At 49.7% G+C, this 26889-nt stretch overlaps 1 protein-coding gene across 5 annotated transcripts in view; it reads right to left on the reverse strand.

The window, feature by feature from the left end:
- The window catches only part of PDE9A (phosphodiesterase 9A), a 100334-nt gene extending 73909 nt beyond the window's left edge, over positions 1–26425 (reverse strand). For 4 of the 5 annotated variants that reach the window (XM_066370093.1, XM_066370095.1, XM_066370094.1 and 1 more), the window contains exons 1-2: positions 26312–26425; positions 730–800 (exon numbers count right to left, since the gene is read on the reverse strand). In XM_066370093.1, coding sequence (XP_066226190.1) covers positions 730–800; positions 26312–26380 — 140 coding nt within the window. In that variant the 5' untranslated portion in view covers positions 26381–26425. The remainder of the gene's footprint in view (positions 1–729; positions 801–26311) is intronic. The other variant, XM_066370096.1, reaches the window with a different exon arrangement.
- Between the last annotated feature and the right edge of the window lie 464 nt (positions 26426–26889).

Genomic DNA, 26889 nt, shown 5'->3' on the forward strand with positions numbered 1-26889 from the left:
TAATAAAAGATGCCCCAATCTTTGGGTTATTTTTGCCGCTACAAACTGCCCACCATTTGCTGTAATTTCAGCTCTTTCCTCACCTGTCTGTGAAAAGACTCTCATGGTCCTTCTGGCTCACTGTCCTTGACCTGGATCCTGACTTTAAAGGCATACTGTCCTGCCAAAGTTACTGTGGATCACTCTGTAATCAAAAAGTTACAGTGGAAAATCCACTTACTCTAATAAACTGTTGAATTTGGAATTCTGACTTTATAAGGGTAAATAACTGGTCTTTTCAACTTATTTCCGAAGTCAGTCTTTTCCAAAATACTGACCTATGATGACCCGCCTGAAATAGAAGAGGAACCTGCTACATGGACAATTTGGGGTTGAGGAACCAAAGACAAACACAGCCAGCTTCCTTCATTCTTTCTCCAAAAGCATATGAATAAATGAAGGAAAAAGAAAACTCTTGATGGTACTTTCTGTCTAATTTCACCCAAAGGTTTCCTCTGTGCAGACAAGGTGGTGCCTGTGGGCACCTGCAGGCAGGCTGTGGCTGAAGCCTCCAGGGCTGCATTCAAAGATTTGAAAGAGCTCCTGGGGCCAGGTGGGCCTGCTGGCCCTTCCACTCCTTGTCCCTCCTCCTTGGCAACCCGCCCTCCCCGGGTACATCCCTGTCCAGGTGAACTGGAAGATGCAGAGGCAGACTGGTGCAATTCTGCAGGGTGAGGATGGACCACTCACCGAGGCAGGCCGGTGGCAATGCAGAAGAGGTCCATGATGTCGCTGGAGTTGCAATACTTGCTAAAGACCACCTGCAAGACAGAGCAACAGGCCGTGAGGAGCAGCAGGCGCAGGGCGACCGGCTTCCATGCTGATGTCAGAGTCCTTGAGCTTCCTCTTTGGCTCTAACCATAGGTTTATTTTAAAAAGGACAAGAATGGAACCTTGGGCACTGGAATGTTCACATAATATATATATATATATATATATATACATTATATATATATATATATATATATATATATATATATATACACACATATGTCATGTAGTGCATTTAGAGAGGTTGTGACAAACTTCATTCCTTTGTCACTGAAAAGTGTTGTAAAGACCCCTGGTCAGGGCACATACAGAAACAGATCGATGTTTCTGTCTCTCTCCCTTTCTCTCTCTCTAATATCAATAAATTTATAAAACAACAAAAAATCCCCCAAAACTACTGCCCATCTAAACACCCCCGCAGGTGAAACTGCTGCCACATACCCATCATTGGAGGCATTTGACTCACGGAAGACAACTTTGGCTTAATGCTGTCTCATCGCAGGGAGTTCCCTATGACCCTATGAGGGCCATTATGTTAAAAAAAATAATAAGGCCTTTTGCTTTAAAAAATTTTTCTTTTAAAATTTGGGAGGGGAGGTTCTGAGTAACTCCAAGAGGAAATCACAATGAGAAGGAATATGATGTGAACCACAGTCACAAGGTGCACACTGACTGGGTGTCCACCTGCCCTGACCGGGGAGAATGTGTTGGCATCAGCACTCTTTGTCCAAGGGGTCCCGAGTCCCTCCCTGGGGCACTTCAAGTATAGTGAGGGAGATATTCTTCAAGGCTAGACAGCACATGGGACAGCCCACACCAAAGCCCCATTTTCATCACAACAAATGTTTTCCTTTAGCATTTCCCTGACTGGATCCAGTGTGCTCACCAGCGTGAGCCTGGGCTAGGCAGAGAAGCAAGCCTGAGTGGGGTGGTGATTTTTCAGTGCCCAGGGCCCCATTTTTCAGCTAAAATTAGTTTGTATCTTCCTTTATTGGAAACAGTTAAGTACAATAAGCAGATGCAGTATTTCCCCCCATAAGTTTAACCTTTCTGTGACTAACACTACTTCCTGTGTGCTGATGGCCTGGCAACAATAAGACAAAGCCACTGTCCTCGATGGTGTCACTGTCTACCTTGCAGCGCTGTCCTGGCTCAGCTCTGGACCCTTGCAACACCCAACCCCTGCACTGGTCCTGCTCCCTGCTTCTAGTCTTGCCCCAATGCCCAGCCTCGGTTTCTAGAACTCGAGTCCAAATCAGGTGTTGCTGGTTGTGGGAATCCAGCCCACACAGTACACGTGCATGGGTGGTTTGGGAAGAACCTCCCCACCCCCGCACTGCCGCCCCACACAGCCTTGTCAGAAGGGCACAAAGCTTTTTGTCCACATATTAAATCAGTTTGCAAATCCTTTATCCAGAAACAAAGAGCACCAAAAAAGTGTGTGTGTGTGGGGGTTGTTGTTAAAATGAAGTTTAAAAATTAGATGCGGAGGCAGTAAGATAGACAGAAAAACAGTTTGTACGGCTGTCCAGCTTGAGGCAAATCGGGACTGTAGTTCATGAGTGAGCAGGCAGGTCACCTCAAAGACTTTTGTGTGATTTGATTGGCAGCCCGTGATATTAAAACAAGACCAGAGAAATAAAGGAGAACTCAGAGGCCTCTCGTGCCCTGGATACTGATCTTTCCTGGTATCCAGTGGGCCTGTGAATGTCAGAGGAAACTTCAATGTAGGAACCCTTCCGCTGCCTGCATCACGGAGTAACTGACACTCGAGTGTGAACCACAGGTCAAACCCTGTGCTAAGGGATCTTCACAAGGAAACTGAGACACATGGAGCCACAGGAGGCTCCCACGCACCCAGCTGAGTGGCAGTCAGGATTGCACCCCAGGCCTCTGCTGTCCAGTGCTCACATTTGAACAAAACATTCATGCCGCCAGGGCTCTGCATGTCTTTTGACACTTATGCTTAAAATATTGAATAGTCTCCTAGCAGTGGTGCTGTGGCAGGAGCCGTGGGTTCAGTGCTTGTTCCCACAACTACTCCTTTTCCCTCCCCACTGCACCCACGGGCAAGACCATAACCACTTGGAGCTTCAGTATTCCCTACTGTAAATGGGGTTGATTATATCAGCTCTGCCTGCCTCTCAGGGCTGTGATGAGAAATATGGGAGAAAACATGTTTGAAAGGAATCACTCAGAACACCTACTGCTCAAACACAATGTTTAATGTCATACCCTCAGGGGCCCATGAATCTCATGGTCTCTGGTGATTTTAAATCCCTGGTTCTGGACGCAAGTCTTCAAGCATGTCCGAAAAGCCAAATGCATCCAGAACGACATCTGGCCACATTTTTTGGGGAAGCCAATTTTATTTTCTTTTAGTAGGATTCGATCTGCAGAATTTCCAGAGCTTGAAAAAGTCTAACCCAGTTCTTCTGTTTCCTGTGTTTCTAGGGGAAGGAGCTGCCTGTGACTTTGTAAAGTCAGGGACGAAGGCCTGGGAGCCCCACCCCAAGCTGCACTTATGCTCACAGCTGGGAGGTTCTCTGCTTTGTTGGGACTGGGCAACAGCTAATAAAGATGAGGAAGAGAGGTGTCACGGGAACACAAAGGTTGACAGGACTTTCTGGCTCAGCTCAGGGTTGGGACCAGCCTTGACCCATCTGTGTTAGACGGCCCAAAAGGTGGGGCCTTGTGCTCTGGTCAGGGTTGTACCCAGCTGGCAGGGTGAGCACCTTTCTGACAGACACCTCTATGCCTATTTTTACAGGTGGGGACTTTGGAGTGAGACCCAGGGGACCACAGCTGCCAGTCCATACACATCACAGCATGAGGCACCCCTACCAGTTGGCACTCCAGCACACTCCCAACAGCCCTGGACGAGCAGTCTTGGCTCTGGGTGATCTGGCCCCATCCCTATGGCCTGACCTATTATTGGGCAATTGTACGACTGGCCATTACCCAAAGCCTTTTCCTCACTAGAACTTCTACTAAGTGATTCGGAGCTGGTGGTAATTGGAGTGAATGCAGGGTCATGGGGAGTCTGTCCTCGGCTGACCACACCAGCCTTCCAGATGAGTAAGGAGCAGCAGTCCCTGGAGAAGGGAAGGAGGTTCCGATCACAGAGGGCAGAGAGAGGGAAGCAGAGAGTCCAGGAGCGGCAGCCCAGAGCCTGAGGCTTTTTCTGGGGATAGTAGCTCTTGAGGAGCCCCCCCCCCCCCCACACACACACACATACAACCCAGGCCTTCTTGACCTGGCATAATAAAGTTTCTGTTTCTTGGTATCAAAAGCAGCTTGACCAATACACTAAAAAAAACAGGACTGGTAATTGTGGAGCAGATGGCCACAGGGCTGCCAAACCCACATCAGGGTGGCCTCTGGGTTAAAGAGACAGGACAGGGCTGTTTCTGAAAGCTGGGGAGCTTCTCGATGCTGAGCCCAGAGGCCTCTTCCTGAGACTTGACTCTACTGATAGAGCACCAGAGGGTCTGTGTTTCCCTCTCCCACTGGACACCCATGCGGGGCTCAGTGAGGGGAGGATGAAGGAAGGTGCCCGCTTTCTGGCCACACGCTGTGCTGTTCTGTGACAGAGGCAGGACGAGATGAGTCTCCAGACTGCCAGACAGGTCCAGATCATCACGTGTGCCCATTTCGAGGTTAGGCAGTGAAGATTTGATGAACGTTGAGCCAGAGCACCTTGGAAACTTTCCACCAGGAAATGTAGCTGTGTCTTTCAGTGTGAGATGCATAGTGAGGGTTTGGAAGGGCATCACAAAGGGAGAGAAGGTGGAGTGAACAAGAAGCCGGTGGAAGGTTCTGCAGTGAAAACCAGATTCTGATGATGTGAGCACCAAACAGGAAATAGGATACAGGCAATGCTAGCAGTGATATGGGGGTCTGGGAGGTGGGTTCCAGGCTTCATCAAGACCAAGAGAAGCGATGAGGCATTGGCCCACAGGCTGGGGTAATCCCACCTGTGCCAGACCTTTTCCAGAAGGTTCTTCCACTTACTAGAGAAGCTTGACATTGGGGCTTTCTCACCCTTGGCCTGTAAGGAGAAACCAGGGCTCGTTTTTGTCACCTTCCAATTCAGGCTGTGACCTCCTGGCCTGGATCTCTCCTGGCTTGCTGTGTGGTGTTTCGGGAATATGAAAGGTGTTGTAATAAAGCCTCATTTTCCAGTTGGGAGAACCTAGTCCAGGAAGATCCCTCTGATGACCAGTCCTTTAATTTAGCAGCAGATTCCACCATAGGGAAACTGCCCAGACTGTGATGCACACAGATTTTATGAAGCACAGGCTCTGACCCTGGCACTTGGGAGGGAGGGGAGGTATGTACCACCACTGGGGCCACCCTGACTGCATGCCCAGCTCTTGTCTGTGCATTCTCGACTGTGGAACGCGGCAGGTCCGACACCTACTTTCACGCCCACCGCGGGCCTGACCACAGATGGTCATGGCTGCCACACCGTCTGTTTTCAGACGTGGAGGCCATGTTTGTCCGTGTGCTGAGAGCCGGGGCAGGGGCTGCCCAGCAGGTGTTGTATTTCATTTTGGCCAGATATCAGGTCTGCTGTTTGGAGCGTGCACTTAAGGATGTACATGTTCCCATATATATGTGACTTAAACTTACATACGAATTCACCCTTGTGAAAACATTTTTAAAGAAAGCACTAAGAAAAGCTGGTCTTCCGAGATCAGACGAAATCGGACACGTTCAGGGTGGTATGGCTATAGACAAGAAAACTGGTCTTAATGTCCATCATCTGCTCTCCTTTTTCTTCCTGCCTTTGCCTTTTTAGGGCATTTGGCCAAGGAGCTGTGGAGGGTGCACAGGTCAGAGGGGGGCCTCTGTGGTCCCAGGTGCACAGGAAGAGCCTGGCTGCTGGGGAGAGGGAAGCCCGAAGGGGGGCTCCAGTGACAGAGCTACTGGGCAGGAAGGCACGGGTGTGGCATCCCTTTATCTGGGCTCCACACATAAAGATGACTCATCATCGTCCCTGCCTAATTTACCCTCATCGTTTAGGCATCTGTTCAGTCCAAACACTGCTGGCCGTGGCTGCTGAGGAAGTTATTTCTTCTGAGCAATGAGATGCTGGGGCAGGAGGAGGGTAACGGCAGAGGGACCTGGAGGCAGAAGGGCAGCTACACCCCTCACCCAGGGCCCCCCAGCTCTTATATTCTTCTATATCTTCTGCATTGGATGCGGGAGGGTAGGAAAGACCCCCCCCCCAGCTTTAGTTTCTTATTTTATTTGAATAGAAATTCCTTGCAGCTGCTGAGGACATTTCTTGCTGGATTGTCGAATTCTAGTTTGGATTGGCACTAAGTCAACAACCACTAGAAATTGTGGTTTCTCACACGGATATTTGTGGGGCTACGTTATGAAATGCTCCCAACCCAGGATAAATATGATAACTGTATGGCAATTTTGGTTTGGGCTGAGTTCTGCAGGCTGGGAAAAAACAAAAACCACCACTACCACAGGAGGAAAGTTCAAGTCTGTGGGGCCTGGCAGGATGGGGAAAGGTGAGAGGAATAGTAGCCCCCAGAATTTCTCTGCGAAGCCAGATACAAGTTTTCCACCCCAGGGATGATCTCACCAAGTAGGTGTGATGTTAGTTCCCTTTCAAAATCACAGAAAACAAGCTGTATTACCTTTCAAAATTGTGAAAAACTATCTGTGTCAGGTAAGTCATGCTTTTGGGGTTGGTTTTGTAAAACATGCAATTAGGTTCATTGTCTCGCTGAAAGGGCTCACACCAACTGTGAAATTTTCTCTTCAATTGCCTTAGCAACAATTTTCACAGCATTCCTTTGAAGTTGGAGTAAGGACTCTAGAGCAAAATCTCCCACCTTAAAATTCTTCTACAGTTTCTCCAAGTAACTTTAAATGGCTACAGCTGAAGGTGAGACTGGCAGACGCCATAATGCTGGGTCCTAGAGGGAGCAGGGAAGAAAGGGACAATTCCGTTTCCATAAGTGGCCTTCCCGTGGAGCATGCTGGAGCTCTGTTTCTCCTTCCTCCATATCCTCAACTGGCTTTTGATCTCACACCCCTGCCTGGCACCTTAAATCTAAGCATAACACTTCATCATTGTTTATTTACTCTTATAACTCGAAGATGGCATTGATTCATTATGAGTGTGACACTGACATCACAAATCTCCACCCAACCCAAATAAGGACAATGACTTCTAGAAATAGCTACACTGGCCTCTAAGAAATTGAATCATTTAATCAAATTAGGCCATAATGAAAAAAGGGGTGGATTGCCAAAAATCTGGAGGCAACCTAGAAGACATCCTCCAACAGGTGAATGTTAAACTGTGGTCTGTGCACACCACGCAACACTACCTAGCAATGAAAATGAATTACTGATCCACACAACTACAAGGGGTCTCAAGGTAGTTAAGCTGAGTGAATAAAAGTCCTAAAAGTTACACATTGTGTAGTTTCATTTATATGACATTTTTGAAATGACTGAACAGTAAGTAGCAATAGAGAACAGAGTAGTGTCAGCCGAAAGTCAGGGATGAAGGTGATTGGCGCAAGTGGTGTAGGGGGTGGGGGAGGAGCTGCTGTGGTTCTAAAAAAGATGGAACTTCTCTGTATTATGGCTGTGGTGGAGGACATAAGGACCTACACATGTGATGAAGTTGTATAGCACTGAATACACATGCTCTAATGAGCACAACAGAGAGGAGATCTGAATGACATGGGGGACTATCTCACTGTCAGTATCCTGGTGGGGGTGCTGTACAAAAACTTTGCAAGACATCACCACTGGGAGAACCTGAGTGAAGGGTACATAGAGCCCTCCATAGTCTTTCTAACAACTGCACGCAAATCTACAATGATCCCCAAGAACCTATCTGAAATATGGAGACAGCACCAACTCTGTCTAGGCTGGTGAGGTGGACGCCCTTCGAGGAATGTGTGTCCACATGGTGGGGGAAGTGGATTGACAATATTTTGGCCTTTTGACTCAGAATCCCATTTCTAGAAATTGCTCTTAAGGAAACAATGACAGCAAATAAAAGAAGAAAAGCATTTTTAAAGCATCAGGCACAGTTCGGGGTGCCTTTTATGAATCAGCCTATCATCACCGTGAGTCAGTCACCTCCCAGGTACACGCCCAAACCACTGTGTCTTATTTATCACATTTATTTAAGCTAAATATCTTATAAACGATGAAGCAATGATGTTTTAGTAGTCTCCATGATGGGACATTATGGAGGCATGAAAGTCATGTTTTTCAAGACTACTTAATGCTATCCCGGAAATGCAGCTGGTGTGGTGCTGAGTTAAAAGGGTCAGGATAAACAATCAAGGAAAAGAAAGATACACATGTGTGCGCACACAGGCACACAAGCTCGCAGGAGAGAACACCAGTGGGAGAGGTTCTGAGCTGGTAGCAATCTCCCCTGTCTGATGCAATAATGGGTTATTTCACTTTCTTTTTACACTGTTCTTCATTTTTCAAATATTCTACAATGAATATGCAGGGCTTTTGTAACCAAAAAAAAAAAGTTATCTGGTTCTAGCAGCGGAGGTTAGGAACTGATAAACAGAACTAGCTTATGAACATTCCCTCCTAATAGTGTGCTGCATTGCACTTACATAAAATTCTTATGAGAGAAAAAAGGTCTTTACCATTTTTATTTGGAAAGAATACTCTTCGGCATTAAGGCAAGTGGATGAGAAAATTAAAATGACAGTGAACCAGAGGACAAAACCCAGCATTTCAATAGCATTCTGCTGGGAGTGGGAGAGCTGGTGCGTGTGAGGGAGGCCCCCAGAGAGGTTCAGAGAAGTGGGAGAGGGGCAGAGATGCTGTGGGGGCGGGAGCACCAGATCACTAGTGAGGACCAAGCCGGTGCCTCTGGGACAGAACTGGGAGAAGGTTCCATGGTTCTGTGCTGGCTTTGGGTATGCAGCCCAAGCAACTGAACGAAGACCAGGGGAACATGAGAACATGCAGATGGAAAAGAGTGAGGGGACAGTGGTCCCACCCCTCACAGTCACTCCAGGTCATGAGATGCAGCCCACAGCCAGGCCTCACTCCCCATGGGGTTAAAATGCTCCTCCTAAAGGATGTCTACAACTCTGCACTTTACCCTCGGATCCATGCATTTTCAAGATCTCACTGAAGTGAGGTTTTTGGTGGCTAGCAGGGGTGTGGACTGTCTTCTGAGGGAACTGTAGGGAGCTGTGGGGAGCCTGGGTGGAGTTTCCACATGGTTCAGACAGGAGGTGGGCTGAGACCAGCTCAGGTAGAGAAGCCCTGCCCGACTTCCAACGGGGCTCTTCTAGCGACCAGTGCTGCTCTGGGGCAGAGTGGGGTGGTGGGGGGAGAGGCTGGTAGTAGTGGATTTGGATTTCCTGTCTTTAAATAGGTCTACTTAAACACCTTTGGACACTAATGACAAAGCAAGCACTCAGCTATAATAACCTAAGTATCAACACATTTGAGGACGGACATGTTATTTTGGGGTCAGGTCCACCCACAAGGCACAATGGCTGTCCTGAGACCCTAGTGTCTCATGGACAGCTGCTGGCTGGGGCGTGGTAGGGCCACACTGCCCAGGCATTCAGGCCTGTCCACGTCCTCAGAAGGGTGCTGGCCGGGAGTCACCTCTGGCAGCGTTTTGGGGGCCAGCAGAACAAACTGATGCTGAGGCCAATGTGAGCTTGCAGCTGCCATCCTGGACCCCCGATTCCAAAGACAATGTTCACACAAGGACACTCTCTGTTCCCATGCCTTCTCTAGTGGGCACTCTAGGTTTGAATTTGTAGAATAAATGGGTCCTGATACAGGTCACTTAACTGTTCACATAAGTTTTATGTATTAGAATTGCATGTTAAACTTTGAGGGAAGAAAAAACGGTTCAGTTGTTAAAATTGTGCAAATCACTGACTGCACTCATTGTGGTCACTGGGGCAGAGTGGGGCCTGGCAATGAGGACAGTCAGCAGAGTGACCTCGGTGAGTGGCTGCCCTTGGTTGGCTCTGTGACTGGATGGCTCCTGGGTTGGCTGGAGCCCATGCCCTTCCCACTATTTCACATCCCCAGGGTCACCCCTGGCCAGAAGAACCTTCTAAGCTTGGTGTCATCATCCTCGCCATCACAGATGAGGACCCTGGGCCACAAAGAGAGAAGAAGCTGCCTGGCCTGGTCTGTGTGGCTCAAGACAGAAACTCGGACACACCTGACTCTAAGCCCAGAGACCTGTGCTGCGCCTGAAATCAGACTCTCCATGCAGGTCTGCACGGGAAGTAGAGGTGGTCTCTTGGCCTTTGTCCCTGTCACCGTCCTTTAATGGCGTGTATATTCTCTGTTTGCCTTGTTCTCAAATTGCTGCTATTTCCGGGTGCGTAATTGGAGTGACTATTAATTTAGAGCAGGGGTCCCCAAACTTTTTACACAGGGGGCCAGTTCACTGTCCCTCAGACCATTGGAGCTGGACTATAAAAAAACTATGAACAAATCCCTATGCACACTGCACATATCTTATTTTAAAGTAAAAAAACAAAACGGGAACATATACAATATTTAAAATAAAGAACAAGTAAATTTAAATCAACAAACTGACCATTATTTCAATGGGAACTATGCTCCTCTCACTGACCACCAATGAAAGAGGTGCCCCTTCCAGAAGTGCGGCGGGGGCCAGATAAATGGCCTCAGGGGGCCGCATGCGGCCCGCGGGCCGTAGTTTGGGGGCCTCTGATTTAGAGCTCCCTCCCAGAGGAAAACAAACCAATTCAAATTGCATTCCTTTTGTCTATCAGACCATGATTCACTTTTTATAGCTTTTATAAACGATTAAGCTTTTATACAAGCTTCTAGAAGTCTTTGTCTCCCCTCAAAGCAAATCAGAGCATTTCAGTCTGGCTCCCAGACTTCACGCTCCAGCTCTAGGGATTAGAACCCAGCCAGACCAGCCCGTGCAACAGCCAAACGCCAACCCAATGTGCGTTTGAAACTTTTCTATCTTTAGGGGGAGTAAACAGGGAAGTTCCATTGTCTTGTGTGTGTGTGTGTGTGTGTGTGTGTGTGTGTGTGTGTGTTTTGTTTGGGGTTTTTTTTTTTTGTATGTTTCTGAAGTTGGAAATGGGGAAGCAGTCAGACAGACTCCTGCATGCGCTCGACCAGGATCCACCCAGCATGTCCACCAGGGGACGATGCTCTGCCCATCTGGGGCATCGCTTTGTTTGCGACCAGAGCCATTCTAGCGCCTGAGGCAGAGGCCATAGAGCCATCCTTAGCACCTGGGCCAATTTTGCTCCAATGGAGCCTCGGCTGCAGGAGGGGAAGAGAGAGACAGAGAGGAAGGAGAAGGGGAGGGGTGGAGAAGCAGATGGGCGCTTCTCCTGTGTGCCTTGGCTGGGAATCGAACCAGGGACTCCTGCACGCCAGGCCGACGCTCTACCACTGAGCCAACAGCTAGGGCCCCATTGTCTTTTAAGCGCTCAAGAATTACAAGTGTTTAAACTACAAAACAAACAAGCTAAAAAGAGACCAAGACCAAAATATCCCACATATATGTTCATTGAGAAAAGGCTTTAGTATGCCTATCTATCCAGCCATCCATCATCTATCTATCCATCTATCCCTCCATCCATGTATACCTGCAATTCACCTCTAATTATGTTACAGATAAAATTGTTCATTCTGTGTTACCTGTTGTTTTTAGAGCACTTGACAATATCACCATTGGAATGAACTGCAGTTCACTACCAAGCATTTTGTTGCTAAAATAAATTCTGTATTAGGCCTTACTTCTTTTCCAATTCAGAAGGCAGGTTTCTGGTCATTGCATTTGAAAAGAATATGAAACAATAACAGAAACTACCGTTTGTTACCATGAGCAGACATATGGCATACATTCACTTAAAAAAATAAAAGTTAACTTTTGCATAATGGAAATGCTTAAACAGGTACAAAATCAGAAGATGTGGCTCAGTGCAGCCTCTCTCCCCACCTCCCAGCTTCAAAGATTATCTACATGAGACCCATACTGTTTTGTCTGTACCCTGTCTCCCCTGCTGGGGTTAAAGCTCATTGTAGACATCATATTGTATCATCTGTATGTATTTCAGTGTGGATCTTTAAAATATAAGATCTCTTTAAAGATGGCCACAATGAGATTATCACATGGAAAGAAAATTAACCATTTCCCTTAACTTCTCAGGTTGTCATAGATGTCTATGTATAAGGCATGCTTTAAGGATCAGAAGTAATTTGTGTTCTTCAGCAAATAAATGACAAGGAATGAAAATGGGACAAAATATATGGATAGAAAGAGACTTAAGAAGACAGTAAACCCATGCAATGTGTGAGCCTTATTCAACAAGTGTGAGTATGCGTGCGTGTGTGTGTGAACACGTGTGTGTGACATATGGTCCCTTTTCTTGCCCTTTGGTGAAGAACATACATTATTTTTGACTCTTACAGTATGCTGTAAAGGCAGGCATTGTTATTCTTATTTTGCAGCTATTAAGGCTGAGAGAGTTAAGGTACAGTTCCACAGTCACACAGCAAAGCAGTGAAAATGAAAAGGAAGAGTGACTGCAGGGGGTGATGGGCATCACAGGGGAAGAGCGATGAGCTGGCGGCTCCCTGGGATACAGTGCTGTTAGATGATGAAGGCCATGTGTGGACAAAGGCCCGGAATTACCGACAAAGCTCAGATGTGGCACACTCACACAGCCTCTACAAAATACTTACAACAATATCTGGTATGTGGTGAGCACCATACAAAAGTTTGCTAGACAGATACTATCTCCATTTTACAGATGTGGAAACTGAGGCCCAAGATCATACAACTTGCAAGTAGTATGATTGATGCAAAAGTATTGATTGATGCAAACCCCCGTCTGCTGATTCCAGCAGATGGATAAGCGACCAAGGTGGTGACAACCAAGGGGGTGGCAGTGGTGGTGGTGGTGATTGTGGTGGGGCTGGGGTTTCAAGGCTCGTGTTCTGAAGAACACCACCGCCTCCCAAGATTCATCTCTTTATCATCTACCTTCTCTGGAGTCCAGCGCACAGGAGGCCCTCAATAAATGCCCATTAGCTGAAAGGATATGAAAGGCACATTTGCTTAAAACAAGTTAATTTAACCAAAATGTACAGCAAAATCCAGCAGGGAGCAGAGAGCTAAGATCCTGAATGTGATATGCAGCCTGCTGACAGGAGAGGCAGTACTGTAAAAGCCCCTGCAAAAATAAAAGTTGATAGATACTGTGCAAGAGGGCTCACCTTGAGGGGTGGGGAGGCCACCAGGAGCAGGGTGGCATAAGGCAGGAGGTGAAGAGAAGATATAGTTCTCTAACTCTGCCGACCCACACTCCAGACCAACAATCCTCTTGGGTCCTAGGGCTCAGCCATTCTATGATCCTTAATCATACAGCCTCTGGGGCCAACATGTGAGCTGGGGCTAGAAACGTATTTACGATCCAATGGCTGAGAGCCCTGTAGCCTCTGAATAATGCCCCACCTCCTGAACATACACATACTCTAACTCCAGAGACCTATGACTATCACCTTGCAATCTCCAAAATCTCTGCAGGTGTGATCTTGAGATGAGATTATCCCAGATTATCCAGGTGGGCTCTAAGTGACATCACAAGATCACAAGGGAGGCAGAGGGAGAGTTGAGAACACACAGAGAGAAGGCTGGGATCTTTTTTGCAGGTATTGGGCCCTTTAAGCTGTGTGATGTATGGCGTGTGTATATGACTAGGCCAAACTTCAGGAGGGGACCAGGGGAAGATGGATTAGAGAGAAGAGATGCAGAAGGCTGAGGAGCAGATCCAATGCTTCTCCCACCCCCCATCCCAAGAGCTGATGTGGGCCTGGGTAAGAGCTGGGAGGCAGGGAGGCTGGCAGGGACACTGGAAATTTGTGAGAACTTCTGTCCTGGTTGAGAATGTCCTTTGGCAGGACACAGCTCCCCAGGCTGTCTGCACACCCCTTCCGGCTCTGGCACAGGGCTGAGCGGGCTTCAGGGCCCACTGCCTATGCCCACGTCTACGGCGGTGTCGGGTCTCCTGTGCACCGAACCCATTTGTCATGACTGATCCGATCACCACTTCTGTCATCCTTCTGGGCTGCTTTGTTTTGTTTTTTTCTCTTCTGGTGTCTGAGGCCAATCTCTATTGTCATAAATAATGGATCACAGGGGGCTGAAAACGCAGAAGCCGAGGAGCCGAGAGAATGAGAAGCGTGTGAGCTGGCACTCAGAGGACTGTGTTATGGGGCGGGGCAGTCTGAGGGTGTCTTGCTGGTTTCAGTCTGCTTTTACACCTTGAGCTCAGATGCAAAGAGGCAACTGTGGATGGAGGCATGATCCTTGCATTCTCCCCTCACGGGGCCCCACCCTGCTCCTCTGCCCACTTTTGCCCTGCGCCTGACCCAACTCTGTTGTATCAGTACTCCAGTGTGGTCCATGCGACCTATTTCTGGGATCAGGCTCCATGGCATTCCTGGGGTGGGGGAGGAGCGAGGAGGAGGTGCTGGGGAGGGCCTGGGGACCACAGCTCCTTGGGGACCGTCCATGGAAAGCCCTCTCCCAACCTGCAGCCCTGTCTCAAGGTGGGATATGAGATTGGTGCTAGTCATATGAGGGGGCAAAGATGTAGAGGGAGCCGTGTGAAAGTGACACATAAGACCAGGAGGCAGGAAAGACCACCACCCCAACTTAGATCCGAGAGCTCTGCTGTCCTGGTAATCAAATGTCATCCAGATGGAACCGGAGGCCCTCACAAGGTACCCCGAGAACAGTGGCTGAGTGCATCGCAACCAGAGGCGTCGGAGGACGGCCGTGTGGATGGGAGGGACCCGAGGAGCTGCCCTCTGCAATGTGGAGACAGCCTTCCCTCCTCTCTTCCTTGCCTCCTCTTTCTTCTTTCCTTTATATTACTTGGGACTTCATTTAAAAACTCTAGCATGGTTTTCCTGCCAGAAAAGAAATGTCTAAGAGTGTGGGTAAAAGGGACCTCAAGATGGTCCAACTTGGCTCCACACCTGCCGCCACTGTGGCTGGAGTTACCTCTCTACCCTCCTGCTTCGTATCCGTGCAGAAGCTGACCTGCATCCACCAGGCTGCAAACCTCGTCCCGAGCCTCCTCTGCTATGGTACTCCTGAAGATCAGGGTTTCTGCTGTTGGGCCTTTGTGACATAACACCAGTGTCTTCTGGACCACACTGAGACCAGCATCTTACTGTTGCCATGGCCTATGTTACCTAGCACCCATGTCACTCAGTTTGTCATCCACCGTTGCCCATGGCACCTTCTGTGTTGAACCAAAGAATCGCTCAGGACTCACTCTGTTTAGTTTGATGCCTGGGGCTCACAGCTATTGGCTGAGAGCTGTTAATCCCCTGGCTCACAGATGCCAAGTCTGGCACTTCAGAGGGACAGGTGGGAGCCAACTGTCACCTGGAGGTGCGCAATGGGCCTTCCAGGAGGCCTGGCATCCAGTGGTGTCCCGGCTGCTCCAGCACCAACACCTGGAGACTTGGGGTTCCCAGGCCCCAGAGAGGCCTGGGCTTCAGAGAAAGACCTGGGAGGGGAGATGCTGGGTGAAAGACTGGTTGTTAAACATGGGGTATGGGATTTGGCACTCTGTGTCATGTTATGGGTGATATGTTGGGGTGCAGGGAGTGAGGGTGGCCAGGTATAAGGAGGTCCTGACCTGTCTGTAGCTCAGAATATCAGCTTGTATCTTCTAGCACGCTCACCACACCTTCCAGGCTCATTCACACAACCTCTTAGAATAGGGGATGATTACAAGGGCTAACACTTTTGGTGGCTGGGGGAGGCAGGTCTGACTCGGCAAGATCCCTCCGCCTGTGCCTCCCACCAGGTGTCTCATCACAGCTCCTCCATCATCCAAGCATCACCTGCACACGTATGTCCACTCAGCTCCCTGAGGCTGAGACCCAGCTCAGCCACCTTTGCAGCCTGGTACCACCCAACACTGTTTGGAGGAACATTTGCAGAGGAAACTCACTGCTCCTATACTTCCCCCATTTACAATGTCATCACAGGAACTCCTCTCCTGACCCTCACTTCTTGGAATATTCCAGGCTATCTTTGCCAGGTAGGCACAGATGCCATATCCCATTTCTGCTGTTTGGGGCTCAACCTTTCAAACACCACATACAAAAAGGGACTCAAACACATGTGAGGTCCACGGCTGCACATCCTGGGGTCTCAGGGGAACGTCTTAAGTCCTCTGGATTCCAGATGGCATGTGGTACTGGCCACCTCTAGAGTCACATTTCCCAGCACTGCTTGTATATGTCCTAGGCTTTGGATATTCTGCGGTCAACTGTGGCAGCAAGACGTTCTAGGGCAGGGGTCCCCAAACTATGGCCCGCGGGCCGCATGCGGCCCCCTGAGGCCATTTATCTGGCCCCCACTGAACTTCTGGAATGGGCACCTCTTTCATTGGTGGTCAGTGAGAGGAGCACATTGACCATCTCATTAGCCAAAAGCAGGCCCATAGTTCCCATTGAAATACTGGTCAGTTTGTTGATTTAAATTTACTTGTTCTTTATTTTAAATATTGTATTTGTTCCCGTTTTGATTTTTACTTTAAAATAAGATATGTGCAGTGTGCATAGGGATTTATTCATAGTTTTTTTTATAGTCCGGCCCTCCAACAGTCTGAGGGGCAGTGAACTGGCCCCCTGTGTAAAAAGTTTGGGGACCCCTGTTCTAGGGAGTTTTACATAAGATGCTTCGTTGGGAGATTTCAGCGCATATATGACCATTAATCTTGAACCTTTAACCACCACTCACATTGTAACTTTTCTCTGTGTGAAACATAACCCCGAGTGAAAACATTTGGGAGCTGTTCTCCAAATCACTTCTGAAACAGTGGGATCAACAGACCTGCGGCAGACTCTAAACAGACTGCTGCCTCCAGCCACACTCAGCTGCTTCTGCTGACAGTCAACAGCCAGCTCTTAGGAAAGCTCTGGCTTACTAAATTCTATCAGATATAAATTCTAGGTAGAGAGATTACTGAAGATCTCTAGGTGATAATGTCAAACGTGTTGCCTCCTTTTTGGTTATTGTAAGGTTACAAAAGTTAAAAAAAAATCCCAAAGGGAGAAGCAGTGAGGCTAAGGACAGCTTGAGTCACTCACTGGGCTCCGTTAACTGCTCTGCTTACAAAGTCAAGTCAGCACAGTGTGCAAATGGCCCCAGGGATGACCGAATCCCACCTGGACAGATGGCACCCTGGTTACCCCATACCTGCCATTTATCGATGGTGATCGGAGGAGGCCAGGGTGGCAATTTTTCCTGATAGCAATGTTCTGGGCTAAACCCAGAAGAGCTTGACTGTGACAAATTCTGCCAACTCCAGCCATTCTACAGTGGGCTCTGACTTTGTTTCCCTGAAACTCCTCTCTGTCTTCCAGGGCTGAGCAGCTCTCCCAGGCTGCACAAGGCAGGCAGAGGGCCTGTGGGGGAGGTGTGGCCAGCAACCAAGTGATAAAGACAGCAGAGTGCTCTGGAGCTACTAGGATGACTAGCCAAGCACTCTCCAAACATTACCATCCCCTCCAGAAAAACAAATGAACCCAAACCCTGGGAACCATGCCTGCACTGAGTGGTCAACCTCCCTTCCTCTCTTTTTCCCTCCGTCTCCTCACTGCATCCTTGATGGAGCCCCACATCTGAAAGGGCAAGAGGAGACATGGAAGGCATTTGTAGTCCTTTCCTTGGTGGGAAGGATGGGAATTGGAGGGTGGATTTAGGGCTAATCTAGGAAGCACTGACACACAGTACCATTGAGCTGGAAGCCCCCTAGGGCTAGCTGGCCCTTCATTTCATGGAGTGCACCAGGACACATAGCCCTGCACTGGAACAATGGTGGATACCTGGGGGCTACTCACCAACCTGGGGGCATGAGATTAGGGATCTGGATAAAGCTCCCGCAGACAGACAGAGAGATTCGGCTGCCCTGCATCCACAACATAAAAACATAAATAATAGCTAAACAAAAATCACCATGCTTTTATGTAGCACTCGTCATGTGTTGGCCCCTTTTCAGACTTAACATGCAATCCTGCATATAATCATAACAAACCATTTCACAGATGGAGGTACATAAGTAACTTGCACATACACTACTGGGTTCAAACACAGACAAGCTTGCCCCAGAATCCATGTTCTTGACCATGACATCATGTTGCTGGTAAATGGACTGAGTGTAACTGAATCCGAAAAGCATCTGCCTTCCCTGGATAGTTCACCCTTCTCCCCACTATCTACAGACATGTCACAGACTGAACCCTCCTAGATAAACAGCTATGACTGGGAAATTGGGGGTGTTTCAGGGAATACAAACCTTTTCATAAGACACAATATACATCACTGCAATAGGCCTACGCTTTGCAAACCAAGAATATCAGCATGAAAATGATCGAGGTTTAAAAAAGCATCAAGCAGATTCATGACAGATGAATAGATAAACAGCACGTGTATGTACACATACTGGGGCATTATTCAGACTTAAAACAGAAGGACATTCTGATACATTCTCCAACATGGAGGAAACTCAAGGCCATCATGCTCAGCGAAATAAGTCAGTCACAAAAGGACAACTACTGCCCCTGACCTGTGGTGGTGCAGTGGATAAAACATCAACCTGGAACGCTGAGGTCACTGGTTCGGAACCCCAGGCTTGCCTGGTCAAGGCACATACAACAAGCAATCAACAAACAACTAAAGTGAAGCAACTAGAAGTTGATGCTTCTTGCACCCTGTCTCTAAAATCAACAAATAAAATATTTTTAAAATGACAAATACTGTGTGATTCCACTTATATGAGGTTCCTGGAGCAGTCAGAGTCACAAAGACAGAAAGTAGAAGGGTGGGTGACCGAAGCTGGGGAGGGGGATGGGGAGTTAGTGTTTAATGGGGACACAGTTTCAGTTTGGGAAGATGAGAAAGTTCCAGAGATGGATGGTGGTGATGGTGATGGTTACATAACAATGTGAATGTACTTAATGCTACGGAACTATACACTTAGACGTGGTGAAGATGGTAAAATTTTATGTTATGTGTATTTTTCTATAATTTTTTTAAAATGAAAAAAAATGTTAGCAAGGAATCTAAAGCCAACTGAATACAATGTTCTGGCTCTTCTTTAATTGTGTCTAGACCCAGTTTCCAGGGGCGCTGTCAGTGCTGGGCAAATGCTCTTGCCAGGTGACCAGCTTTGGGAATAGTGGTAACTACCATGGCTGGGGTGAGGGGAAACAGGCACACAGGGGAAGATAAGGCAAATAACCCACACTGTCTAGTGCAGAGATGGTTTTTGAGCGGCTGAGTGTATGTGCACAGTACCCACCACAGGACCCTCTGTAGGACTGTGAGCAGAGATGCACGCATTTTTATAGTCTGCCAGGTGGATCTTTAGGTCTGCACTATCTTAGGATTTTGTTTTCAAAATGATTCACAACCTTGGGAATGCAGATCCTCAACCACAAAATCAGGAGGCATCAGCCCAGTGAGCTGAGCAAGAGGCTTTAAACCCCTTTTGAACTGAGCCACTAACTTGCAAACTGCAATGGCTGCATGCCACCTTCCTGGCTGGAGCTTCTGCTCTTGGAAGGAGCAATGCTGTGTCCAGGCGTGTCTGTTCCCTTAAACACCTCCTGGCAGACCACTCTCATCTCACCATCTGTCTGGCCGAGGGGGCAGAATGCGGAGTAAGAGGAACTCCTTCCCCGGGGCAGGACCAGCTGGTGAACTGCTGCTGTCATGTCAAGGTAAACACTTGAGGTCTCTCTGTCCTCTGGGGACTCTCTTAAATCTCACTGCCATAGACTTCCCCGGCCCCCAGAAATGTTACCTGCTGGGCCACCCACAGCTGGGGAGCAGGGGGCTGAATGGAGATGGTTCAGCTTATGGTGGGAGAGATGGGGAAGGGGCATACCAGCTACATCCCCAGGCAGTAAACCCAGGACAGGGTGCAGGAACCCAGGCTGTAGTGACCCAAGGTTACCTGTTGGCCAGTCCCTGCAGCTCCCCTGAGGCTTGCTGGCACTGAGACCAGCCTCCTGGCCACATCCCTGCTTTGTCTCTCGTTTGCATGTTGCTCACATGAGTGGTCTGATGTGAACACCGTGCCCCGCCTCTGCCCTGGCTTTTCTTTCCTGATGACTAGAGTGTACTCTGCACAGTCAGAAGCCAGGTCGCCCCTCAGCCCATAGTGGCTCTGGTGAGGCCCCCTTGGCTCAGGGTGCAAAGTACCCTGTTTCCAATATGAGTAGCCTCTGCAAAGTTGGAGACAAAAGTGCCCTGGGTAGTGGGATCTGGGGTCTTGGAGTCCTTGACACTGTCTCCCTCTTTGTAATTCAGATTCACAGGGGCTCACAGAGGTACAAAGCAAATGACAAGAAAGCACCTGCTATGGCTTCTTCCCGAGTCTCCCAGGTCCAAGGGCTGAGGACTGGAGAGGGGCCATACTGTGCCCTGGCCAGAGGATGAGACAGGTTTACTAAGCTTCTCCATGTGACCAGACCTTTATTGGGATTAGCCAGTGCCATCTTCAGTCTCCCCACAGGAGGCACCACCACGGCACCCACTTCACCAAAGACAAAGTGACTTACCAGCTGACAAGAAGCAGAGCCAGGCTGTCTGTCCTAGGACAGGTCTCCACTCCTCTGTGTAACTAACACAAACAGCTCCAACCCCTTCAAGCCAGGGCACACTGCATTTAGTGTGAAAGGTCTCCATGTAATTAACTGCCAGCTCTGATGACATTAGTAGGGTTCAAGCCTCCAGGAAACAGAGATGCCTGGTTCAAGTGGCCTTCAGACCACGGCAACTGGGAAGGAGGAGGGAGGCCAGCAGCTCCCTGACTTCACAGCATCCTAGGGCTAGAATTTAAGGACCATTTTCCAAAAGTTCTTAATGGACAGCACCTGGTGCAGCATCACAGGCAGTGGGCTGATTTACTTCAATGGCTGATATACTTGTTGGGAAAGAGACTGAAAATCGAGACAGTCATTAATTTCCACAGCCCAGCTCTTATGCAGCTGGAGAAAGAGAGAGTCATCATAACTCGGGGTCGGGCTGGGAATCAAGTGGCCCTGCTCTTTTGTCCCGTCACCACCGGGCCCACTTCTGTTTTGCACTGAAAATCCAAAAGGGAGTGTGATCACCCCTTTCTCTAACCTCCCTTGGCTGCAACGAGCTTATGTTGCCATACCAGTATCTGCTAAAAGATCTTAAGTTATAAACATTTAGAGCAGGGGTCGGGAACCTTTTTGGCTGAGAGAGCCATGAACGCCACATATTTTAAAATGTAATTCTGTGAGAGCCATACAATGACCTGTGTACCTTACGCATTAATTATCCAATAAAAATTTGGTGTTGTCCTGGAGGACAGCTTTGATTGCCTCCAGCCACCTGCAACCATGAACATGAGCGGTATGAAATGAATGGATTATAATACATGAGAATGTTTTATATTTTTAATGTTATTATTATTATTATTATTTTTACAGAGACAGAGAGAGAGAGGAATAGATAGGGACAGACAGACAGAAACGGAGAGAGAGAGAAGCATCAATCATCAGTTTTTCGTTGTGGCACCTTAGTTGTTCATTGATTGCTTTCTCATCATATGTGCCTTGACCGTGGGGCTACAGCAGACCGAGTAACCCCTTGCTCGAGCCAGCAACCTTGGGTCCAAGCTGGCAAGCTTTGGTCAAACCAGATGAGCCCGCACTCAAGCTGGCAACCTCGAGGTCTCGAACCTGGGTCCTTTCGCATCCCAGTCCAACACTCTATCCACCGCCGCCACCGCCTGGTCAGGCTTACGTTATTTTTTTTATTAAAGATTTGTCTGGCCCTGGCCGGTTGGCTCAGCGGTAGAGCGTCGGCCTGGTGTGTGGGGGACCCGGGTTTGATTCCCGGCCAGGGCACACAGGAGAAGCGCCCATCTGCTTCTCCACCCCTCCCCCTCTCCTTCCTCTCTGTATCTCTCTTCCCCTCCCGCAGCGGAGGCTCCATTGGAGCAAAGATGGCCCGGGCGCTGGGGATGGCTCTGGTCGTGGCAGAGTCACGCCCCGGAGGGGCAGAGCATCGCCCCCTGGTGGGCGTGCCGGGTGGATTCCGGTCGGGCGCATGCGGGAGTCTGTCTGACTGTCTCTCCCCATTTCCAGCTTCAGAAAAATACAAAAAAAAAAAAAAAAGATTTGTCTGTGAGCCAGGTGCAGCCATCAAAAGAGCCACATCTGGCTAGCGAGCCATAGGTTCCTGACCCCTGATTTAGAGGAATATAAATGGTCTTTGCTGGAACCGCTGACAATGGCCAAGGGGAGTCTACCTGGCAGGAACGAGGGGAGCAGACAGATGCTGGGGAGCCAGAGAACTCGGATAGGTCTGCCTGGCCCTGTACAAATGGGCAAGGATCCTGCCAGACCTCGGGAAAAGGATGCTCTGAGTAATGGGCCAAGCAGGTGCACAAGTGTTATGTAAAGTGAAAGGAAATTTCCAGTGGGCTTCACCAGGTAGCGGGACAGACATACTCCAGCAGGGGAAAGGTGCCTGTAGAGAGAGACTCAAGGTGCTGAGCACACTGTGACAAGACTTGGGTCAGGTGTACCCTTTGATCAACAGAAGGCAGGACTGCCCTGAAGATGGGCAGCCAGTGGGAAATGCCAGCTATGTCTGTGACAAAGGCAAGAAACAAAGGCAGAGGAGCCTGAAGCCCCTAGGGTGGGGCAGGGCAGGGGACACAGGGAGAGATAGACAGGAGGGAGCAGGATTCCCTCCAGGCAGAGACAGCCAGCAGGGCATGCAGAAGTCTGGGCTCCAAGTGCAGGCAGGAGGGCTTCAGCCACAGAACTAGAACCTCGGGGAGGGGATGGTGGGTCAGGGCCCTGCAGTCCCACGGGGACTGAATGCTGGCTTCTGAGGAATCCAGGCGGCATGATCTAGGGTCCCACCGAAGCCTCATTCTGCCTCATTCCAAAGGTTGACAAAACCATGCCTGGATGTGCCACCATGCAGGCGCCCTTAGGCTCCCTATGCCAAGTGCATTGTCCCATTGTGCCCTGAGCAGCCCAGGGAGACACCTTTCTTTGAACAGGGGTGAGGGGAAGGGGCAGGTGCGGAGGCCAGGGCCCCAGGTCAGGGGAAGCTGAGGAAGGAAAAAAGCAAATTCTAGGCAAAGGTAAGGAGCATCACTTTCTTGAGAGAAGTCCTCAGGGCAGGGTTCCCAGCTCTCCAGATCTGGGTTTTTGGCTTTCAATCCTTCTTCCTCCACCTGGTGCCAGGAGGTGCTGGTCCCACCTGTGCTTCCTGGCAAGTGGAGGAGCAGGAGATGGGGACAGTATGGAGGCGCTGCTGGCTAATGAGGCTGCACCCCTGCCACTCAACAGCTCTTAATTTGGGTCATCCTAAGGCTACCACACCAAGCTGGTCTTCTTGGAGAAAGAAAATCTACTTATTAGGCCCATAACATAGCCCTTCTCACCAACTAGCTCCTGCTGTGTCCTTCTGTTCATCATAGAGTGCCCTGATCAGCTGCTTTAACTATTTGTGCCCTCTCATGGTTCAGGTCCAGTGCTTGGCACAGGTCAGAGGGGCCCATCACTCAGTGGGACTGAGTGTCATAAAAACCATGTTCACTCTGGACCCTAGCACTTAGCATGTAGTAGGTGCTCCATAATCTTGTTTGGATAATTGATTAAGTGATTGCCCTTGATCCACTGGATTCTTCCAATATGCAGCACTGCAGTACACCCATGTGACAGTTGAGAAACAGCAGTATGGAGATTAAGTGACTAACCCAGGGCTATGCCATGGAAGTGGAGACACTGGCTTTCCACCTGAAACTTTGCTGGGGCAGATAACATCTGCAGGAGCCACTGTTTGGGGAGAGCATGGAATTTCAAGCAGTGGGGTAACTTGAGGGACAGAGAACAGAAAGAATGCAGGAGCCACAGGACAGAGGATCAGACAGGACAACACATGTGCCACAATGTCCCACATGCCTTCTCTCCTCCCTCCATACCCTCTCCTTGGAAGCAACATGGGGTCTTTGTCCATGACCTTTCACAGACAGGATGGGATGGACAAAAGGGAGAGAGACACTGACGGTGTGCAGGGGAACTTCAGAGGTAATCCAGTGTTTGAGGCTTTAAGAAAACTCAGCCCTAAAATCATTGTGTCAAGAGCCCTCAGCTGAGAGAGACATCTGATGTCTGGACAGAGCTGCTGGTGTGAACTCCATGGGGCGTGTGAGGTGACCAGTGTCCAGCACATGCTTGGAAACCCCAAATGATTCATCTTTCAACCAGCCTACAAGTCCAACTCTGAGTCTGCAATAGTGACAACAGCAAAGGGAGAGGCCACTGAACAAGGCCAAGAATGAGCAACACCCATTGCAGGGATGACAGAGGTTTAAAGACCCTGGCCCATCTCCTCCTCATATAAGTTTAAAGGACATTTCTGGGACACAGAGAGAGTGCACAGTGCCATCGTGTTTGGCAGAATTCCTGGCTATTTACATAAATTTGTTTACTTTTCATGACCATCTATAAAGGAGGTGTCACCCCACTTCACAGATGAGCAGGGCAGCTTAGAGCAGCCTAGGGACTTGCTCAAGATCACAGAAGTGGTAATGCCAGTCCCACATCAGATCCGTCCCCTCCCAAGGCTGTGGCCTTCCTCCTGAACACAGGTGCCCTATGTCTTCCAGAACCACCTGCTGGGCTTTCCTGGAGAGCACTCCAACCTCAGGTGTGTCACCTGCGAAAAACCACCCTTCCCACAGTGACAGCAGACCAGCCTGCCAGACTCAACGCTCACCTCCCGCCCTCTGAAACAGCTTCCACTTTCACCCACTTCAATGGGCCTATCAGGAAGATCACTGGGGAGTTCTTGGGAAGGAGCTGTCACATCTGACCTGGTGACAGCGCTTCATCTAATCTCTTTCAAAGGATAAGAAAGGCTGATGTTTGATACTTCTCATCTGGTGGGACAGAAAAAGTGTGTGCTTGTGTATGTGTGTGCATGTTTGCCCGTTTGCATGTGTGTGCTTTTGTATATGTATTTTTGTGTGGTACATGTATGTGTGTCTATGCATATGCATGTGTGCACATGTCTGTAGATGTGTGTGCAGACTGGAGCAGGGAGGTTGGTTTTTTGGTGGAGGGCCATTTCCTTCTTTGGGAAGGCTGTTATAAATTCCTTTGCAGTCACAGGTGCCTGGTCATGGAAATCAGGGGACTTGGGTCTAGTCCTGTGTCTGCTTGTTGACCACCTGCCCTTGCAGATGCTTCCTGTTTCCCCTTATCTGATTCTGTTAAAATGGGCTATAGGAGGAGAAGGGGAGCCCGTACTTCTCATTTCAGGAGGATCAAGCTGGGAATGGGTGAGAATGAGGTGGCTTGTTAGCAAGTCTATCAGTGTGAACTAGAGAGCCCCAGAGCCCTGATGCCTACTTGGTGCCTGGCTGGGCATAACCTCCTTGGCTTCCCTGCTGGGGTGCCCCTGAAGAAGAGCAAGGTGAGACCATGTGCAGCTGAGGTTCGGGGCGACTGCCTCACTACTGCTTCTCTCTGGGGGAATCTAGGGGGAGCTAAGAAAGCTCCCCTCCAGGCCAGCTCACTTATTGTCTCTCTCTGCTGCTCAGAAGCAGGGGTCAGGACTCTCTGGACCCAGGCTAGGGGCTTAGAAGAAGAAGGGCCACCAACAAAGGGGGCTTGCTCTAAATGCCTCTTGTAGGAGACTCAAGTTGATTAGGGACATTGGACATTTGGAGGACTTCATATCTCCAGAGGACAGATGGACAGCAAAGCTGGTCCAGAGGGCCACCGAAGTTTCTGTGGTCCTAGAAGGTAGGGCAGCGCCAGTCGCCCCCTGTGCTGTCAGAGCTGACCGCCAGAGGGAAATGGGGACAGAGGATTCGGACAAGCAGCTGTGAGCAGCTCCTGCTGTGCCTGTTCTGCCACCTCCCTCCCCATCGGCCAGGAAGCCGCAGCCTGCGGCTTGCGGGAGCGCCCTCCAGTGCGCGAAGCCCTGACCCGCAGGTCTGCCTACAGGCTCCGGGGTGTCCGCTCTGGGGGTCGTTCCGCCGGAAATGAAGTGGGTTAATGTACCAGCCTCTGAACGTACAAACTCAGCCTAATCAGATATGTTACAAAGAAAGCTCTACCCATGAAATGGAAAAAATACCTCCCTGCAAAGTCACCCCCTCCCACGGGGGTCCAGTTCGTGGGGAGACCAGCCCCGCAGAGCCCTGCCGCCCCCGGCCGAAGTTGTCTGAGACCACAGCCCGGACTGACAGACAATCGGACCTGCAGACGGCTGTCCTCCACCGCTGCTGCCGCCGGCGCCACGACCCCTGCCGCTGTCATCCGGAGGGACCACCGCGGCGGGCTGGCAGGGCGGGTGGGGGCGCGCCTGGAGGGACTCTGCGACCACGTGGGGAGAGTGGGTAGTGGCTACCTTCTGAATGCGTCCATCGATGTCCAAATAGATGGCCTTGGGCCGGTAGCTGGAGGAGCCGGATCCCATCTTGTGCCGGCGGCTGCACTTGGACTTTTTACTGTACTTTCTCGACGCCAGCGCCGCGAGGAGGGCGGGGAGTAGGCGGGAGGAGAGGGCGGGCGGCGGAGGACGAGGAGATGAACCAATCAGAGTGCCGCCGCGCACCGGGCTGGCTCGGCCACCGCCTCCGGCTGGCTCGCGCTCCTCCTCTGGGCCACCGCCTCCCTCGTCCCTCCTCTCTCCTCGTATCTCCCTCTTCTTTCTCCCTCTTCCCTCTCTTCCTCCTCCCTCCTCCCTTCTCTACCTTTCCCTTCGTCTCTCCTCCACCCTCCATTTCCCTTCCCCCTCCCCTTCTCCCGCCTCCTTCTCCTCCCCCCTTCTCCCTCTTCCCTCTCCTTTTTCTTCATTTCCTTCTCCTCCCTTCTCACCTTAAGGCACACTCTCATCTCCTTCCGTTGGACTCCAGCTGCCTTGGGGACAGGGCCAAATGAGCACCCTGTCTCCATGTGCCCTTTTGATAACTGCCCATAGCTAGC

The sequence above is a fragment of the Saccopteryx leptura genome, chromosome 2, assembly GCF_036850995.1.
Source record: "Saccopteryx leptura isolate mSacLep1 chromosome 2, mSacLep1_pri_phased_curated, whole genome shotgun sequence".
NCBI classification, from domain to species: Eukaryota; Metazoa; Chordata; class Mammalia; order Chiroptera; family Emballonuridae; genus Saccopteryx; species Saccopteryx leptura.